Source organism: Tachyglossus aculeatus, chromosome 9, assembly GCF_015852505.1.
Source record: "Tachyglossus aculeatus isolate mTacAcu1 chromosome 9, mTacAcu1.pri, whole genome shotgun sequence".
Lineage (NCBI taxonomy): Eukaryota > Metazoa > Chordata > Mammalia > Monotremata > Tachyglossidae > Tachyglossus > Tachyglossus aculeatus.
In genome coordinates, this window is record NC_052074.1 from 62,380,481 (window position 1) to 62,401,781 (window position 21,301).

General features: G+C 44.7%; 1 protein-coding gene across 1 annotated transcript in view; it reads right to left on the minus strand.

Moving 5' to 3' along the window:
- Positions 1 to 763: 763 nt before the first annotated feature.
- ITGAV (integrin subunit alpha V) overlaps positions 764 to 21,301 on the minus strand; it is a 114,266-nt gene continuing 93,728 nt past the window's right edge. The window contains exons 19-30 of the mRNA XM_038751071.1: positions 21,039 to 21,106; positions 19,447 to 19,594; positions 18,302 to 18,394; positions 15,681 to 15,760; positions 14,159 to 14,239; positions 13,018 to 13,123; positions 12,161 to 12,319; positions 7,759 to 7,872; positions 5,153 to 5,266; positions 4,957 to 5,064; positions 3,239 to 3,361; positions 764 to 2,721 (exon numbers count right to left, since the gene is read on the minus strand). Of these exons, the coding sequence (XP_038606999.1) occupies positions 2,626 to 2,721; positions 3,239 to 3,361; positions 4,957 to 5,064; positions 5,153 to 5,266; positions 7,759 to 7,872; positions 12,161 to 12,319; positions 13,018 to 13,123; positions 14,159 to 14,239; positions 15,681 to 15,760; positions 18,302 to 18,394; positions 19,447 to 19,594; positions 21,039 to 21,106 (1,290 nt within the window). The 3' untranslated portion in view covers positions 764 to 2,625. The remainder of the gene's footprint in view (positions 2,722 to 3,238; positions 3,362 to 4,956; positions 5,065 to 5,152; positions 5,267 to 7,758; positions 7,873 to 12,160; positions 12,320 to 13,017; positions 13,124 to 14,158; positions 14,240 to 15,680; positions 15,761 to 18,301; positions 18,395 to 19,446; positions 19,595 to 21,038; positions 21,107 to 21,301) is intronic.

The following is a 21,301-nucleotide window of genomic DNA, read 5'->3' on the forward strand; positions in this document are numbered from 1 at the left end:
GTATCATATCTACTAACCGTATTGTACTCTCCCAATTGCTTAGCAGAGTGCTCTGCACACAGCAGCATTCAATTAATGCTATTGCTAGATTGCTAGAATTTGGGACCCACAATGGCAATTAAAAAAAAAAAAGAGGAAAACATTTTTCCATCTCCAATATCTCTGACTCAAACGACCTCTCTGGTTCCATCTCCTGAAAGGGCCGGATTGTGCCTAAAATTCAGATTTAGGATAATCATGTATGGCGCTTTCTTTACCCAGCATTAAATTCATTGACAATATAATACGCTTCCTGTACACAGCCCGAAGTACACAGCCTTTTAAATCACTTGCAAGATAGTTGCTCCTGAATGATCTACCCTGTGAACATTTATTGCTTTACGATTTGCTCAGGAAAAACACTATCTAAAATTTCTGGTTTTAACTCGGGACATTTTCATCTATAGGCGGTTCTTCCACCTACAAAGGCACCATGGTAGATGCAAGCCCGAGCGGGTACGGTCTCTCTACAAAGGGAGAAGATGCAATCGATTCCTGCAGTTCAGTTGTGGAATGAAGCAATCAATTGAGCGCTTAGCACAGTGCTCTGCACGCAATAAGAGCTTGATCAATACAATTGAATGAATTAGAGGAAGAAAATAAGCCAAAAGAAATAGCAATAGCAACCCCAAAGCACCGATAGGGTGTTTGCGCACAGATCCTCTAGACTGTGAGCTTGTTGTGGGCAGGGAATGTGTCTGTTTATTGTCATATTGTACTTTCCCAAGCTCTTAGAATAGTGCTTTGCACACATTAAGCACTCAATACATTTGATTGAATGAATGAATCCTTTCCCCAAATTGTACCAATAACAGCATCCTCAAACCCTGTATTGACTGGAAGTCCTTGTGGGCAGGGACTGTGTCTGCCAACTCTATTGTATTGTACTTTCCCAAGTGCTTAGTATACTGCTCTGCACACAGTTAAGTGCTCAATCCAAAAGTAATGACTCCCTCTCTAGAAAGTGCCCTATCTAATGGAGATCGTCGCTTCAGAAGTTGTCCTTTAAGGAGCTAGAAAATCCACCTAGTTGGGAATTCATCCGGTAGAGCGCTTTTAATAAAGGGCCTAGGTAGATGCAAACTGCAGTTTAAAAATATCTTGTCGCTTCCTAGAGTGTTAGCACGTTATGAGCGGGGAGCTCTGTTGTATGGTACTCTCCCAAGCACTCAGTACGTTCTCTGCACGTAGTAAGCTCTCAATAGATACCACTGATTGATTGATTCCTAGGCTAGGTGACTCTAGGGAGGGCTAAAGACTGAGCTTCTCAAGAGTTTGTGTTCAGTTCAACGACTGAGAAAAATCACACCAAACGTTTCAGGAAGGGGAAAAAGTTTAAACCACTAACCTATCATGTCTTCTGAAATGATTCTGGTACTGTCTCAGTAAAAGTTTTCAAAGTAAGATCACGGGTCGACGATGAAAAATGTAACTGTAGGAAACGTAAATCGATCCGCACTGAAAATTATGGCCTAATCCAAGAGGGAAGTAGTAATGAAAAGCAGCTCTTTCATGTAGCAGCAGAGGAATTCTCTGGAGGCAAATGCTTTTACATTTTTCGGTCATGCAGTGATCTGCAGAGTGGTGATGCTGCTAAGAGCTTCTTGAAGCAGTCTTGTGGTCGCTTCCTAAAATATAGCATTATAAAATACTGTACCTTCAAATTTTCACAAAGTATCTCCTTGTTACTCGAAAGCTTTCAGTACGGGGGAATACAGGCAATATGGAGCCCTGTTTTTCCTCTACGAGAGGCTCATTTTAATTTGATTCAATTAAGATCCAATACATAAGACTGCAATTAATGATCTCATTTTGTGCTTATGTAAAAGCTATTTTAAATACTTTTACTTTGAGATGCAAGTCCTTTTTATAAATTAAAATACCACAAAAATAGAACTCTACAGTTTTTTTTTTTTCCTGCAGTGAATTTGACTCCTAAATTTATAAAAAATATACCGTATTTCATACCGGAAAGCAAAAAGAGTTCACGTACCACTGATACTCTACGAAAAGGAATCTGACAAGGTTGTGCCATTTCTAAAGTTCCGCAATCCAGGCAGCCCTGCACGTCAAGGCGTCAATTCTGCGCATGGATGCATTCATTAGTAGTTTGAAGACCGACTGTAGTGTTATACATATTAACAGTTAGCAGTTGTACAAAAAATTTGAATGCTGAGGTCCCAAAGAGTCTTTGCTTTAAAATAAAACTGAGAAATTCAGAGAACAGTTAACTAGAAAAACTGCCGTTTGACACAAGTTTGAAGTCTAATCCCCGAAGTCGCACATCGCAATACCGGTCTTTTCAACGCACTGAAAAGAATGCAGTCTCTGACTCGGGTTGTCCAAAATCACCAAACACCTACACCTCAGTGAATGTGCATTAAGCCACCTAGACAAACATGATTAAGAAAGAGAATGAGGGACACACAGGGCTCTCATTTTGTAGTTACACGTTACACATCAAGGCCACAGGTGGTTATCAGCAGTGCGGTTGTGGAGAACTCATTCCTCGAGGAGGATTATCCGAGATCATAATACAGCTGGTAATTCCGATGTCAGTACGTCGCACAGAAATGAAGCCAGCCGTTATGCCTCTGTTGTCCCTTCGCCATTTTCATGCGGCTGTAGCTGTTCTCTCTCTTGTTCTTCCTGAGGTGGCCGCACGCGTTTGAAAAAACCCACCTACAGTTGGGAGAACAACCCAAGTCACCGGTCGGTTTGGGAAAATCTGGGACCGCAAAGTGGAAGAGAGCAAATGCCGGTGTTTAATGCAGATCGCCACGCAGCTGAATAACAGAACTCTACAGTTATGGCATGGTACGGCTCTGTTCCGCAACGTGGCTTAGTGGCTAGAGCCTGGGCCTGGGAATCAGGAGGACCTGGGTTCTAATCCTGGCTCCACCACTTGTCTGCTGTGTGACCCTGGGCAAGCCCTATTACTTCTCTGGACCTCAGTTCCCTCATTTGAAGAACGGGGATTAAGTGCGTGAGCCCCATGTGGGACAGGGACTGTGTCCAAACTAATGAACTTGTATCTACCTCATTGTTTAGACACTGCTTGGCCCATAGTAAGCACTTAACAAGTACTATCCTTGTTATCGTTATTATTAGTATAAGGAAAAGCTTTCCCACCTTCTCCGACTCTCACAGTGATAGTCACTCCTAAGATCTACAACTTATGCAAACAGAAAATACTTACTTTGTGCATTACAAAGACCAGAACAGCTAACAGCAGCAATCCTGCCAGGACAGCCAAAATGATCACCCACACAGGCACCGGCATCGAAGCCGGTTGGATGCCCCAATTAACGTTGGTGGTCACCTATGGGGAAACAGAACGTGTCGCACAGTAGAGAATGATTCTCAGCTTACGTACAATTTTTTGTTTCCTTAAGGGGACCTGGAACTTTCCTTGCCTCACCTGGACCATGAAATCGACCAAGTTTGACCCAGTTTAGTTGACATCAATTACCCAGCGTGACATCCAAAAGGAATAAATACTTGGACCGAGAGTCTCAGGCGGGACAGGGACTGTGTCCGATCTGACTTGTATCTACCCCAGCGCTCAGAACCGTATTTGACAGTAAGCACTTAACAGAGACTATCACCGTTATTATTATCGCCAAACGGTTAATTGATCTGTACACTGAATTTTCAACTACCATCTCTACACAGATGATTCCCAAATCTACGTCTCCATCTCCGATCTCTCCCCTTTGCATTCTCGTATTTCCTCATGCCTTTTGGAGATCTTTTAAACTGGATGTCCTCAAGACACCTCAAACTTGACCTGTCCGAAACAGAAGTCCTCATCTTCACATCCAAACCCTGTCGTCCCCATGACTTTCCCATCACGGCAGACCACACCGCTATCCTCCTCATCTCTCAGGCCCCTGCCTTGGTATCATCCTCGACTCCTCTCTCTCATTTAACTCACGTATTTAATCCATCACCAAATCCTGTTGGCTCTCCCTTCATGACATCATTGAAATCCACCCTTTTCTCTCCATCCAAACTGCTACTACGCTGATCCAGTGGTTATCCATCCAACTCTGTATCAAACAGAAACTCCTTGCCATCGGCTTTAAAGCGCTCAGAGCGTTGCCTCTTATTTTACCTTGCTGATTTCTTACAACCCAGTCTGCACAATTTGTTCCTCTACTCGCCAACCTACTCACTCCACCTCCATCTCATCTATCTCGCTGCCAACCCCTGGTTCATTCATTCATTCATTCATTCAATCGTATTTATTGAGCGCTTACTGTGTGCAGAGCACTGTACTAAGCGCTTGGGAAGTACAAGTTGGCTTTGGCCCTCCCCATTCCTATACGACAGACCACCACTCTCCCCACCTTCAAAGCCTTATTAAAATCTCATCTCCTCCATGTATATATGTATATATGTTTGTACATATTTATTACTCTATTTATTTTACTTGTACATATCTATTCTATTTATTTTATTTTGTTAGTATGTTTGGTTTTGTTCTCTGTCTCCCCCTTTTAGACTGTGAGCCCACTGTTGGGTAGGGACTGTCTCTATATGTTGCCAACTTGTACTTCCCAAGCACTTAGTACAGTGCTCTGCACACAGTAAGCGCTCAATAAATACGATTGATTGATTGATTGATTCCCTGATTAAGCTCTCTTTCCTCCTACTCCCTCTCCTTTCTGCGATGCTTACACATTTCTATCTGTACCCTTGAGGAACTTGATATTCACTTCACCCTCGGCCCCACAGCACTTATGTACATACGCATAATTTATTTTAAATGTCTATCTTCCCCCCTAGACCGTAAACTCCTTTTGGGAAGGGACCACGTTTACCAGCTTTGCTGTACCGGACCCCTCTAAGTGCTTAGTTCAGTGCTCTACACATAGTAAACACTCAAAAACTGCCACTGATTGTTTGACTTACTACTGTGGAATTGTGGATATCATCAATAGGAAGATTCTTGTAAGGGAATTCTATGACATTGAATGAAGCAGATGACTTGAGTGAATATGAATGATTCTGATTTTCTTTCTGTGGAAAAAGGATATTGAGACAATCTTTGCATTTTCTGCATTTAAAAAATGGACAAAAAGAGCATTCAGGATTTTTAGTCACTTACATTCATGAAGGTCTCCATCCAGAGGAGGGATTTTACAAACAGGATTGCACTTTTTCCTCTCTCGAGGCGACCGATCTGGCAATCAATTTTTAAGCATTCGGCAGTCCCGCAGCCCTGTCAATCACAAAATCCTTTATTCTCAGGGAAAAGTCATTCTGGCATCTTAGGCATCAAATAATCGGAATCTTAAAAAACATGGAGAGAATGCATTTACATATCTAGAGTAGACCATGGTTTTAATTTCTGTGCTAATCTCCGCCATCTCTCGGCTCTCTTCTACGCTGTGGACCTCCCCCTTCTCAGACTGCTATCTCCTGTTGGTTGGACCAACTTGATACTTTCCCGGTTCTCGATCGCCTCTTCTACTGTTTCCTTTGCTGCCGCTTCTTCCCCCTCTTTAACTTCTCTTAGGGAACTCATCCACCTGGCGTGGCTATCATCTCTCTGAGGATGACTTACAAATCGACTTCTCTCACTTCTCACTCGCTATCCTATATCACAACTCCTCTTGCCTCCGGGACATCTCCGCTTCGATGGCCCTCTGGCACCTCGAACTCAACATGTATCTCACGGAATCAATCAATCAATCAATCAATCGTATTTATTGAGCGCTTACTGTGTGCAGAGCACTGTACTGAGCGCTTGGGAAGTACAAGTTGGCAACATATACAGACAGTCCCTACCCAATAGTGGGCTCACAGTCTAAAAGACTGAAGTTCTCATCTTCCCCATCTCTGTTGACGCCACCATCTGTTCTAACTCAAGGCCACAACCAGGATTCCCTCCTTGACTCCTTACTGTCATCCTGCTCTTACATCCAATGTATCGCTAAAACCTGCTGATTTTTCCAGAAGAATCTCATGGATCCTCCCCTTCCCCTCTATAAAAGAATGGCACTGATTCGGGTGCCCGTCCATATCACAATCAGTCGACTCTATCAGCCTCCTCGCTGGTCTTCCTGGTCTCCAGACTCTTCTCCTTCAGTCCACAATCCAAAGCGCCCAGATCATCTTTCTGAAATGTCGCTCAGGACACATCTCCCTTCTCCTCAAAACCCTCCAGTGGGTGCCCACTTCCCCCTGACTCCAGCACGGACTCCTTACCACTGATTTCAAGACTCCACCAACTCTGTTCGCTTTCCTTATAGGCTTCCCTTAGCTGCTACGCTCCCTCCTCCCAGGCTCATCTCCTGGCTATATCCAGCGTTTAAAACGGTGCTTGGCACATAGTAAGCGCTTACCAAATACCATCATTATTATTATTCCCCAAGGTCTGGAACTCCCTTCCCTCTCAAATCCTCTCCACCCTCAGAGCCCTCTTAACATCGTACAACCTCCAACAAGCCTTCTCCAATTTTCTGTATCTCAAACCTTATCAACCTTCTAGCCGTCTTTTGCAAGTACGTAGTTAGTTGGGCTAATTCTCAGGCCTTATGAATTTGCAGATACCGAACTGAATATTACATTCTATTTCATCTGATTCCATGTTTATGAATATTTCTACACCTGTCCTCCACAGAGTAGAAGCTCCTTCTCAGCAGGGATCATGGCTTATGCCTCATTGTACTTCCCAAATGTCTAGTATAGTGCTCAATAGATGCTAAGTAAATATCTCAATACTGCTGCTACTGCAAATTCACACTGTTGGTGCAAAAAACCTTTACATCTGATGAGTTTTGAATACTCAAAGAATAAACTGCAGGAACGAATCACATGCCTGGAAAAACCCCCCATCAAAAACAATGATACTTTTCCTAAATTTTCCAAATAGTAAATGCTCGTTAGGTTCAGAAGGGGAAAAAACCGACCGTAGTGGTGGTATTGGTTAAGTGCTTAGCACCGTGCTAAGCATGGAGGTAGCGACAATACAATCACACCAGACACAGTCTCCATCTCACATGGGGCTCACAGGATAGAGCACAGGCCTGGGAAACAGAAGGTCATGGGTTCTAATCCTGACTCAACCGTTTGTCTGCTGTGTGACCTTGGGCATGTCACTTCACTTCTCTGGGCCTCAGTGACCTCACCTGTAAAATAGGGATTAAGACTGTGAGCCCCATGCCGGACAGGGACTGTGTCCACCCCGATTTGCTGGTATCCATCCCAGTGCTTAGTACGGGCCTGGCACATAGTAAGTGCTTAACAAATACCAAAATTAAGGGGGTGGGAAAACAGGTGCTTAACGCCCATCTTTCTGAAGAGGAAACTGAGGCACGGAGAAGTGAAGTGACTTGCCCAAAGTCACACAGCAGGCAAGTGGCTGAGTCAGCATTCGAACCCAGGTCCTCTGATTCCCACGCCCCTGCTCTTTCCACCAGGCCATGCTGCTTGAACAGTAGAGTGTAGATAGGAGCGTACTACGGAAATGAATCATTATAGGGGAAAGTATGGGTGGTTAATTACAGTGAACGGTATATAAAAATTCAGTGTTGGTTTGACGGGAGACATTCTCAAATAGAAAAACAAATGAATATTTGAACAGTCCATCTCAGTGGTTTACTGCTCTTAAATGTTTCTGAAATGAGTCCTGCAATATTTCTCACTCCAGTAAAATACCGCACTGGGAATAAGAAAATGTGAAAGCCCAAACAATCCAAGAGAGCTTACCAAAGTGTGTACGTCCTGTTCGGTAGATGTTAAATCCCTCTTACTGATGTGGTTACTGTGATCACCTTGTCCTGAGTTGGTTTCATTCCTCTCGTCGGCCGGGGACGCTGAGATCTAATGCGGCAAAAATGAGCCATTGTAAGTGACAATATGACTCCAATCTACAAGTCACTAAAAGAATTATTCACTGCAGCAATGCATTAAATGTTCAAAATCAGTCGGTCAGTCAACAGCATTTATTGAGCACTTACTGTGTGCAGAGTAAGCATACAATACAACGGACATATTCCTTGCCCACAGTGAGCTTAGAGTCTAGAGGGGGAGATGGACATTTATATAAATAAAATGGTAGACCTGTACATAAGTGCTGTGGGGCTGGGAGGTGGGGGAGAACAAAGGGAGCAAGTCAGGGCGATGCAGAAGGGAGTGGGAGAAGGGGAAAGGAGGGCTTAGTCAGGGAAGGCATCTTGGAGGAGGTGGGCCTTCAATAAGGCTTTGAAAGTTGGGGACGAGTCACTGTCTGTCAGGTATGAAGAGGGAGGGAGGTCCAGGCCGGAGGCAGGACGTGGCCAGAGGTCCGAATAAACGAGGGCTCCAACAAAGGAGTCTAATTTACTCTCAGAGAATAATTTTAAGCATCGGGAGACTCAGTAATGATGATGATTATGATGGTATTGATAGTATCAATTGATAGCGACAGTATTTATTAAGCACTCACTCTGGGCAGAGGAAGCACTAAGAGCTGGGAGAGAATACGCAGGTGGTAATTAAACCTGTTTTTTTGATGATTTAAATTTGTGGCAAATGCTACGGTAACTCAGAAGGGGGTGACAATCCATCAGTGGTAATTATTGAGTGCTTACTTTGTGCAGACCGCTGTACTAAGCACTTATGGAGAAGTTGTGTGGCTTGGTGGAAAGCATGGGTTTAGGAGTCAGAGGACGTGGGTTCTAATCCCGGCTCTGCCACTTGTCTGCTGCGTGATCTTGGGCAAGCCACTTCACTTCTCTGGGCCTCAGTTACCTCATCTGTAAAATGGGGATTAAGACTGAGCCCCACGTGGGACAACCTGATTACTCTGTATCCACCTCAGTGCTTAGAACAGTGCTTGGCACATAGTAAAAGTGCTTAACAAATTACATTATTATTATTATTATTATTATTGCTATTATTGCTATTATTATATATAGTATTTGTTAGGTGCTTACTATGTGCCGGCCCGTTTTAGGCACTGAAGCACTTAGGATAATACAATATAGCAGAGGGGGTAGACACATTCCCTGTCCACAAAGAGTTTTCAGTCTAGAGGGAGAGGCAGACATTAATACAAATAAATCAATAAATCATGGTATGCACATAATAATACTAATTATGGTACTTGTTAAGTGCATACTGTGTGCCAAGCACTGTTAGCCCTGGGGTAGATACAACTTAACTTTAGGGACGCAGTCCCTGTCCCACATGGGGCTCACACTCTTAATCCCCATTGCCCAGATGAGGTAACTGAGGCTCACAGAATAATAATAATAATAATAATAAACAATAATAATGGCATTTATTAAGCACTTACTATGTGCAAAGCACTGTTCTAAGCGCTGGGGGGGTTACAAGGTGATCAAGTTGTCCCCCGGGGGGCTCACAGTCTTAATCCCCATTTTCCAGATGAGGTCACTGAGGCCCAGAGAAGTGAAGTGACTTGCCCAAAGTCACACAGCGGACAACTGGTGGAGCTGGGATTTGAACCCATGACTTCTGACTCCACATTCCATGCTCTTTCCATTGAGCCATGCTGCTTACCCACGATCAATCAATCAATCGTATTTATTGAGCGCTTACTGTGTGCAGAGCACTGTACTAAGTGCTTGGGAAGTACAAGTTGGCAACATACAGAGACAGTCCCTACCCAACAGTGGGCTCACGGTCTAGAAGGGGGACACAAGACTGCACAGAAGACTCGCAGCAGAGCCGGAATTAGCACCCAGGTCCTTCTGACGTCAAGGACCTTGCTCTATCCACTAAGCCACGCTGCTTCTCAAACGTAAGTGCTTTGAAGGAGGGAAGAACGATCGTCTGTTGGCTATGAAGGAGGACGGGGTTGTAGACCAGAGGCAGGATGTGGGTGAGGGGTTGGCAGCGAAATAGATGAGATCGAGGAACAGTGAGAAAGTTCGCATTAGAGGAGGGAAGTTTGAGGGCTGGGATGTAGTAGGAAATCAGGGGGGTGAGGTAGAAGGGGGACAACCTTAATCCCGAAAATAGGGAAGTGCCATTATTTAGCTTTGGAAAAAAGCTGTTCAGAAGCGGACGTGTGCAATCGGTGAGGTTACAAGAGGAGCGTTTATGTCGCCTGCATTCTCTCTCCTGGCCACCTCCCACCAACAGTTCAGTCAATCATATTTATTGAGCATCTTCTGCGGGTACAGCGCTGTACTAAGCGCTTGGGAGAGTCCAATAAAACAATAAACAGACACATCCCCTGTTCTCTCCCATTTCCACCCTCATCCCCCCTCCTCTATCTCTCCTTTATCATTTCTTTCCCCCGTCCTCCCCTCTCTCCCTCTCTCCATTGTCATATCAATCAGTGATATTTATTGAGTGCCTCAAGGAGCTCAACTAATGGAGAAGACCGGCAGACATAAAATATTTACGAACAGTGAGAGCCAAAGGAGACGGGGATACAACTGCTAAGAGCAGGAGGAGACTAGGGTAAAACGGAAGAAAAAATGAGCAGCATATGAAGATCGATTTAAACGAATGACCTATATATTGGTAGGTACATAAATGCTGAGTGGATGGGAATACATTACGGCTAAGAGGACAATTGGGATTAAGAGAATTAATCTGGGAAGGCTTTCCGGAAGAGGTGGGCTCCGGATGTAGAGAGAGCTGCGGTCTGGCGAGTGGAGTTACAGGAAGAGTGAAGGGCACGAGCCAGAGAGCGAGGTACAGTTATAAGACAAACTTTGGAGGAGTAATGCGTGCAAGGTGGGGTGGAGTGGGAAAAGCAGAAAGAGGCTGAAAAAACAAAGCCATAAGTAAGGATTTTCTGCCCGATGCAGAGGCAAATAGGTAATTGAGAAGCGTTGTTTCCTAGTAGGTAGAGGTTCCTGGAAAAAGTCACAAAATGTGCTCATGCAACGATTGCCACAAAAATACAAATTGCCAACTCTATGGTATTTCCAGCGACAGTGTATGGATCCGAAAACTGGCAGTGAAAAAACAGGATAGAAAGAACATCGATTCTTCGGAAATGTGGTGTCGGAGGAGGCTTTTGCGAATACCATGGGCTGTCAGAAAGACAAACAAATGGATTTTAGAGCCAATTCAACCAAAGTGGTTTTTGGAAGGCTAAATGACTCGACTTAGATTAGCATATTTTGGACACACAAACAGGAGGACTAATTCTCTGGAGAAGACACCAATGCTTCCAGGGAAAACGTGGAAGAGGCAGAACAGCAGCTAGATGGATAGAGACCGTAACAACGATAAGGGAATAACTGTTAGAAAGGTTGGGGATTACGGCAGAGGACAGGACATTCTGGAGAAAGTATATCCATGGAGTTGTGAATCCGAAATGACTCGACGGCAATTAATAATAAGAGTTTCCTAGTGGGCAGAGCAGGGACCTGGCTTCAAAACCTGACTCTGCCCCTTGTCTGCTGTATGACTTTGGGCACGTCACCTCACTGGTCCTCAGTTCCCTCATCTGTAAAATGGGGACTGAAACTGTGAGCCCCATGTGGACATGGACCGTGTTCAACCTGATTAGCTTGTATCTACCCCAGCTCTTCGTACGGTTTCTGACACATAGTTAATGCTTAACAAATGTCACTACAAAAAATGGAGGCTTCTGAGGAGTGCTGAGATGTTTTCCAGACAGTGTAGAAAATGATCTGGTCAGGAATATGATAAGGAAAACTGAAGAGGGGAGACGTTAAGAGGCTGGGATATCAGTGAGGAGGCTAACATACCCGTAACGAAAAAATAACTTGAACCACAGTAAATTTGTCTCTATTAGTCATCTCTTTTCCCCCAACATTTCCTCTCTACCTCCCTCCTTTCCCACATCTCCTCTGTACCTCCATCTTCCCCCACATCTCTGCACCGCCCCTTTCTCCCATAGCTCCTCCTCACACGGCTCTTCTCCCACCCTCTATCCTTCTGCACCTGCTTCTTTTCGTCTAGACCATATGCGACCCTCTAGATTGTAAACTTGTCCTCCGGACTGTAAGCTCCTTGTGGGCAGGGAATTCCCCCGCCAACTCTCTAGTCTTGTCTTGGACCAAGAGATCAGGATAATGCTCTGCACACCGTAAGCACTCAATAGATACCTTTCGTTCATTTCAAGGTAATAAGTAACCAAAATAGACTCTTTTAATGAAATAGAAGTCTTCAAAATTACCTTAATTCTCAATGGATTAATCTCCATATCTGATGTACAGTTCATTGGCCCATCCATCTCATACTGAAGGATGTACAGTAAGGTGTTGTTGTTATATCTGTATGGCCACTGGAGACTCAACATCGCCTTGCTAAATGAGCTTGGACCATTGTTCCTCAGCTAGCGAGAAGAAAATCAAAATATTATTTCCAAAGCTTAAGACAGAGTAATATTAGTCTGGTTCCTAAGTAACCAAAAAAGGATTATGGCCATCTTTTTCTGATGGCTCCAGAGTGGCCTCTCTAGCATTACAACTTCAAAGAATACTTCAGTGAAGGACGCATTTCATCTGTCTGACATTTTCTCTCTAGGCAGGTAACATCTTAAAAAGCAGAACAAGTGAAAAGCAAAATCACTCAAAGTCATTATTGAGAAACGGGTTTCTCAGAGTTTCTGAAAGCTAAAAGTTTCTCTTCTTTTAGCTCTTAAATTCAAACCTGGGCTGTTGGCCAGCAGAAGAAGAACTAGGGTGGAGAAGCAGGGAAGTGTTCTGGGAACGGCCTTTTAGAGAAAAGAGCAGGGAGCTACACAGAGGAGCCAAAACGGTCCGAACTCTCAGAACCCCCAGCTCCAAAGAAAGACCATATTGAAATGACTTACACTTTCTCGGACTCTTTTGAAATTTCCTATCATTTCAACTCCTAGTGTGACATCTCACAACAGAATCCAAGACCAAATTTCCCCCAACTTTCCTGCCCCTGTGACTCTTTCCCTCCCCTTCCCTCTTTCACCCTCCTTTCTGGGCTACAACCCATCACTCCGCGTCCCCCGCTCGCTGACAAATAAAATCCTGTCGGATTGACAGGCTTCCTTAATACCTCATAGATGTGCTGAACAACGGGACCGACATCCTCTTCGGTCTCCGGGTTATCTTTTGGCTCCCAGTTTGGAATAGGAAGGAAGACGTGATCGGGACTCGAGACACTAAACCATAAGAAAACAAAAACCGTGGTTGCTTTCAGAGAGACAAAGACCTAGTCGTGGAATACTTAAGAGCAACCAGCCATTCATAAACATTAATTTTGCAATATGTTTTCGTGACTGAGCCGTTTGGGTTTTTTGCTGTGCCTTTTGACGCCTTGTTTTACTCATCTCTTCCTCTCTCTATCGCAGAAACTACGTTCTCTGGTGGCTACAGCCCGGGCCTGGGCATCAGAAAGACCTGGCTTCTAACCCCGGCTCTGCCACACGCCTGCCGTGTGACCTTGGCAAGTCATTTCTCTGGGCCTCAGTTACCTCATCTGTAAAATGGGGACTTTTTACAGAGTGTGAGCCCCATGTGGGACAGGGACTGTGTCCAACCTGAATAACTTGTATCTACCCCAGCACTTAGAACAGTGCTTGGCACATAGTAAGTGCTTAAAAGTGTCATAATTATTATTATATATTTTTCTGACATTGGAACGATACCTTGTAAAATTAGCACAGCTTAAATGACCCCTTCTCTCTTCCCTTCTCCCTTCTTTTGGAGAAGCAGCGTGGCTCAGTGGAAAGAGCATGGGCTTTGGAGTCAGAGGTCATGGGTTCAAATCCCGGCTCCGCCAAGTGAAAGCTGTGTGACTTTGGGCAAGTAACTTAACTTCTCTGGGCCTCAGTTCCCTCATCTGTAAAATGGGGATTAAGACTGTGAGCCCCGCGTGGGACAACCTGATCACCTTGTATTCTCCCCAGCGCTTAGCACATAGTAAGCGCTTAATAAATGCCATCATCATCATCATTTTCATAAGAGATAGAATACTAGTAACATCATAAAGGTTTACCATCCAACAGACAAGATAACACCAGAGCTAAAAACACAGTCCCACTTTGAGCTCATTGTGGGCATGGATTGTACTTTCCCTAGCGCTTAGTACAGTGCTCTGCACACGGTGAGTGCTTAATAAAGACAATCGAATGAATAAATGAATGAGAAATAAAGTTGGCCAGGAACTAAACTTCCAAATGAGTGAACGTACTCACCCTCTTATTTCAACAGCTGCTAAAACAGCAAGGTCGACGGTGTAAGATGCAATCGGGCTCACTTTGTCATACTGATTGGAGCTGAAAGACAAACAATCAGGCACTGTAATCAAGTGTAGAAATTCATTCATTCATTCAATCATATTTATTGAGCGCTTACTGTGTGCAGAGCACTGTACTGAGCGCTTGGGAAGTACAAGTTGGCTACACATAGAGACAGTCCCTACCCAACAATGGGCTCACAGTCTAGAAGGGGGAGACAGACAACAAAACATGTGGACAGGTGTCAAGTCATCAGAATAAATAGAAATAAAGCTAGAAATAATCACCACAGTCTCCGGCAAAAGTCAGCTTAATAATGACCTCATCACTAAAAGAGCAATCAAAAAAATGGCAAAATTTACAAAAAATTCAATCGGCCTCTTGCAAATTACAGATTGCCTACATTTCTCCGGACTGTAAGCTCTTCGTAGACAGGCAAAGAGCCTGCTGGACTGTACTCTCCCAAGTGCTTAGCTCAGTGCTCTGCACACAGTAAGCGCTCAGTAGACATCATCGATTTGCTGATTGATTAAAAAGTAATAACATTTACTTCCATGGTGCTTTTCTAATTCTAAAACCCATCAATCATCTTTTCATATATAAAAGATGGGTACATATATACATATACATAGTTTTACATTCATTTACACTTACATTTACACAGATTTACACACATTTACACAGAGAAGCAGCGTGGCTCAATGGAAAGAGCACGGACTTTGGAGTCAGAGGTCATGGGTTCAAATCCCGGCTCCACCAATTGTCAGCTGTGTGACTTTGGGCAAGTCACTTCACTTCTCTGGGCCTCAGTTCCCTCATCTGGAAAATGGGAATTAAGACCGCGAGCCCCCCGTGGGACAACCTGATCACCCTGTAACCTCCCCAGCGCTTAGAACAGTGCTTTGCACATAGCCAATTTGTGATGCCAATTTGTACTTCCCAAGCGCTTAGTACAGTGCTCTGCACATAGTAAGCGCTCAATAAATACGATTGATTGATTGATTGATTGATTGATAGCAAGCGCTTAATAAATGCCATTATTATTAACATTATTATTTATTCATCTATTTAGCCTTCTATACTTCTGCTCATACTCCTGCTTACCAACAGTTGTAGCTTTTTTTTCCTTTTGCTCCCATTATTCCTTGAGGGCTGGGAGTCTTAATGTCCTCTCCCAAGTACCTAATGGAAGTGCTCTGCACACAATAGGCACTCAGTAAAGATGACTGCTTGATGGATTGAGGTAATATCCGGCTACATAATTAGCCCAGTTGATGTCTTTGGAACCCACTAGCTTTAGAAGTCATTTTCCCAAATGCAAAAGATGTCAAATGCTGTCAAATTGCTGTTTCCTACTGGTAACATTAACAGGCCAACTACAGAATGTCTCATTTTCAACATAAGCTATTTCCAGTTACTCATTTTCCTTATCACTTTTGGATGATCCGGGAGAAGCTGACACGCCTATTTCTGTTCGTACCTATGGATTTGCAAATCGAACTTCACAGAAGTGTCCATTTCCGACTGCTGATGTACACTGAAACGGAGGCCGGCCAAAAGCTGCAGAGGAAAATGAGACGGATAATTATCCGGTTTCGATTTGAAGAAGAAAACACATCTAACGTCTCGATTCGCAAAGACGGAATCGTACGTCCCAGGAGAAGCCGAAAGGCCATCTGATCTTGCCGTTCATTTACACACTTATTAAAGATGCTCACAATTCTCTTCCTAATTGAAAACGTTCTGTGTTTTTTGTACTATTGTCTGTAGCAAGCGAAGGTAATTCCTTTACTTTGCGAACTGTTGAACGCAATGGCATTTCAAACTCTGTCTCCTTTCTGGTCAGCTCCTGCAGGGTGAGCCCATTTCTCAGCCTTATCTGGATCTTACCGCACACAGTAAGTGCTCAATAAATACGACTGAATGAATGAATCTCTCCCAGCTGCTGGAATATTTTAATATTAATTTGTTTTGTTTTGTTCTCTGTCTCCCCCTGATAGACTGTGAGCCCACTGTTGGGTAGGGACCGTCTTTATATGTTGCCAACTTGCACTTCCCAAGCGCTTAGTACAGTGCTCTGCACACAGTAAATACGACTGAATGAGTGAATGAACGAATGAATATTTACTAAATGAATTAAGGGCCTCCTTAGATTGGGGGAGTCCCCCTTGAGAGACAGAGACCCTAATTCCCAGCTGTACATTCTTCGCTCAGTGTTTGGTACAGTGCTTTGCACACAGCAAGTACTGAATACACACTACTTCTACTGCTACTCTGGCTATGTTTCTGGAATGCCAATCTGCAACCCTGCTTGGTGGGGTAGTGTTGTCCACTAGCGGACTTGACATGACTGACTCCATTTTGTGTATGCTGACAGTAAACCTCCATTGTGTTCAGGCTGAGAGAACAACTCCTTTTTGTATGGTCTCTATATGTTGCCAATTTGTACTTCCCAAGCGCTTAGTACAGTGCTCTGCACATAGTAAGCGCTCAATAAATACGATTGATGATGATGATGGTCTGCAACAGATGCCTTCAAGGCCATTAACAAGTAACACCTATCTATGTAAGGTCATAGGGCAGATGACATCCTGCACAAGACAGTGATAGCAGAAGATAACGAGAATTTACGCACCTATCTCTGCAAGGCCATAGGGCAGATAACAACATCCTGCACAAGGCAGTGAGAACATAGAATAATGAGAATTTCTAACATCCTGTCGGTCCTAATTGAATTCCTGAAATTTCCAAATGCCCCACTCCCATGTTGCTGTAACTTAATAAAAGACACAGTGAGCGTGGGATCGGGGCTGCTTGTCACTCGTACCTCTCCCGGGAGGTGAACGGGCAGGCAGCCACTTTCCTTCTTTACTGCTCCATCTGAACTCATGTCTCCGAGTCATTTTTCCTATCTGTGTCACCACCCTGGGTACAAGAACCCTGCTGCCGATTTACACACCGATTAACCTATTTTGCACCCTACTTGTCGATAACAGGGAGCTTTAGGCTACAACCCTGAAGAGCAGGGACAAGATTGATGTGGATCCGCTGGATTCCTCTTACGGGAGGCACAGCAAGCTTTGACCAGCAGTGAGGAGACGCACTCAGGCACCTGAGAAGCAGTGCGGACAAAGCGGGCAGAGAACAGGCCTGGCACCCAGTGGACCTGGGTTCTAATCCCGGCTCCACCACTTGTCTGCTGTGTGACCTTGGGCAAGTCGCTTCACTTCCCTGGGCTTCGGTTCCCTCATCTGTGAAATGGGGATGAAGAGTGTGAGCCCCATGCGGGACAGGGACTGTGTCCAACTTGATTGCCTCGTATCAACTCCAGCGCTTAGCACATAGACAAGCAGCGTGGCTTAGTGGAAAGAGTCTGGGCTTGGGAGTCGGAGGTTGTGGGTTCTAATCCCTGCTCTGCCACTTGTCAGCGGTGTGACTTTGGGCCAGTCACTTAACTTCTCTGTGCCTCAGTTACCTCATCTGTAAAATGGGGATGAAGACTGTGAGCCCAAAGTGGGACATCCTGATTACCCTGTATCTACCCCAATGCTTAGAACAGTGCTTGGCACATATTAAGCGCTTAGACTCTGAGCCCACTGTAGGGACTGTCTCTATATGTTGCCAACTTGTACTTCCCAAGTGCTTAGTACAGTGCTCTGCACACAGTAAGCACTCAATAAATACGATTGATTGATTGATTATTATAGCAAGGGCTTAACAAGTACCATAATTATTATTCCTTCACTTCTCTGGGCCTCAATTACCACATCTGTAAAATGGGATTAAATCCTACTCCCTCCTTCTTTGACTGTGAGTCCCATGTGAGACAGGGACTTTGGGCAACCTGATGATCTTGTATCTACCCCAGTGCTTAGTTCAGTGCTTGGCATATAGTATGCACTTAACAAGTACCGCTGGCATTGTAGGAGGAAAATTAGACCACAATTTGGGCTAGTCCAATCAAAATGGGTCTAGACAACAAGAACAAGTCCTTTTAGAGCACTTTTCTTACAGGCAACACAAATAATGGAAAAAAAAAATCAGTCCTTTTAGAGGGATCAATGGCTCAGTAAGTAAACACCACTGGATTAAACATTTTACCTTAGTTCCATCCTTCATGGGATTTCCCAAATCACACACCACTTGACGGGTCTGATTCTCTGTCTTAAAAGCACATGACAACCTTGACAAAGCCTGCGATCAGAGCAGAAAAAAGAGGTTAAGGAGACTTGGATTAGCCAAAAGTTTTCCAAATCTTGACTGAAGACCATTCTTTGAAACTTCACCAGCTCCCCTATCGTGGCAAGCAAAGCCACGATGAATCAATGGTAACCAAGAAAGAGAAGAAGAACATATCCACACAGGTGGCAAAGCTGTGGTCTTGTGCTTCCTGAAGAATTTAAACAGGTATTTATCAACCAATCAATCAATCGTATTTATCGAGCTCTTACTATTTGCAGAGCACCGTACTAAACGCTTGGGAGAGTACAATACGACAGAATAAGCGGACACATTCCCTGCCATAATGAGCATACAGTCTACAGGGGGAGAGAGATAGGAATAAATAAGTAATTATAGGTATTTTTCTTTCGGTGTACAATGAAAAAGGCTTCAGACAGCAGACTCGGTGCTCCTTGTGGGCAGGAATGTGTCTGCTTTTTGTTATATTGTACTCTCCCGAGCACTTAGTAATAATAATCATAATAATGATGGCATTTATTAAGCGCTTACTGTGTGCAAAGCACTGTTCTAAGCGCTGGGGAGGTTACAAGGTGATCAGGTTGTCCCACGGGGGGCTCACAGTCTTAATCCCCGTTTTCCAGATGAGGGAACCGAGGCCCAGAGAAGTGAAGTGACTTGCCCAAAGTCACATAGCTGACAATTGGCGCAGCCGGGATTTGAACCATGATCTTTGACTCCAAGGCCCGTGCTCTTTTCGACTGAGCCACACGGCTTCTCACAGTAAGCGCTCAATAAAGATTGAATGAATGATAATAATGATGGCATTTATTAAGCGCTTACTATGTGCAAAGCACTGTTCTAAGCGCTGGGTGAAAGAATGCCTCCTCATTCCCCAAACCTGCTCACCCCAAGGCAGCCCACGCAAAATGTCAGCTGGAAGACCTTTAGGGTAGACAATCGTCCCGCTGCTGGCAACCCGTCCTAAAATGTATTGGCGAAAATGGAGCAGACATCGTTAACCGCGACGGGTCGCATCGCAACGCCAGAGGCTGGGCAGAGTTTACCTCATTGTTGCGGATGACGCCAATAAAATCCGCCTGAGGAGGGAGGGTCACAATCAACTCGGCTTCATAGGCTCCTTCCCCCTGGTTCTGGGCATTAACCATCAGGGTCAGGGGGTTATCGTCACCAATGTAGATCTTCTTTTGGTCACTGAAAAGGGACAGAAAGGTGAAGAAGCCTGGGATGGCGAGCTGCTCGCAGAGGCCGGCAAATTCAGAGATTGCGCTGTGGATTTCCCTGGTGTCGGTGCTGTACGAACATTTTACAGTCTGAAACTGGGATATTTTAGGTGGGAAGTATCCAGGTCCTTCTGACTCTCAGACCAATGCTCTATCCACCACTGCTTCTCGGTGTGTTCAAACCCTGCGAGCTGTGATATAATGTGCTCACACTGTTTCTAGGGTGCCAACTCCCATAGGGGAAAAAAAAAATCAACACAGATAGAGACACCTTGTATTATTAATAGGAAAGTTTTCATCTTTTTTCTCCCCGTAACCTTGTCCCTCCTCCCAAATTTGTCCCGGTCCTCTGGGCCATATGAGGATGACTAGGAAAACTGCCACTGCAGGGTTGCAGGGAACAGGGGAGGAGAGGGGGAAGCGACGTGGCCTAATGGACAGCGTAAGGACTCGGGAGTCAGAAGGACCTGGGTTCTAGTGCCACTAGACTGCTGCCTGACCTTGCAAAAGTCCCGGCACTTCTCTTGGCCTCAGTTACCTCATCTGTAAAATGGCGACGAAGACTCTGAGCCCCAAGTGGGACGGGGACTGTGTCCAACCCGATCTGCTTGTATCTACAGTGCCCGGCACATAGTAAGTGCTTAACAAATACCACATTTATCATTATTATTGGGGCAGCAGCGAGGGGTTAAGGCTTGGGGAGCAATAGGATGTCACCAAGTCGGGAGAGCAACGGACAATCTACTGGGTAGAAGCATTAAGGGAAAGCCCCGGTGGAGATCGGGAGAAGGGGGGGAAAGGAATTAGGACAGGGTCTCCTTCAAAGACGCTGATGCTGCAGCAGACTGGGGTCATCCCTAATAATAATTACGATATTTGTTAAGTGCTTACCATGTGCCAGGCACTGTTCTGTGTGCTGGGGTAGATACAAGTTAATCAGGTTGGATACAGTCCCTGTCCCACATGGGGCTCACAGTCCTGATCCCCATTTTACAGATGAGGGAACTGAGGCCCAGAGAAGAGAAGCGACTTGCTCAGGGTCACCCAGCAGACACGTGGCGGAGCCGGAATTGGAAAACAGAACCATGTGGAATGTATGCTACTCAACCCCTTTTCCTGCCCTGCTCGGTATCCCCTAGCCTGGGTCATGTCCGGTAGCTGAAACTTCCTAAAAAAAAAATGGAAGTAAGGCAGCTTGGGTTCCGCAATAATTTAAGTTGTTTTCACGTGACAGCAAAATTGTTGTCGTGCTAAGAAGGAATGCTGAGATCGGATCCTGACTGGGCAGATACAACTACTGCAGGCAGTTTATCATTTTCATCCCATATAGTTAATTCCTCTTCATGTGAATAGTATTTCTCCTCATAAACAAAATTACTCTGCAACATGACGGCAGTTATCAGGTATTTACTTACCTACGCACGGAAACTTCTAGCTTCGGCTTACAGATATTGTCTTCGCCACAGTCTAGTAGGATATGAGCCTAGAACGAATTATGTAGACAGATACAAATCTTCATCAGCATCAACAGGATTCATCCTGCACCTGCCTTAAGGACGCTTAGGGTGTCCAACCAAATTTGTGCCCTCCAACCTGAGAAGCCTAACGGATCGAGTTTGGGCTTGGGAGTCGGGAGGACCTGGGTTCTAAAAACGGCTCCGTCAGCTGTCTGCTGTGT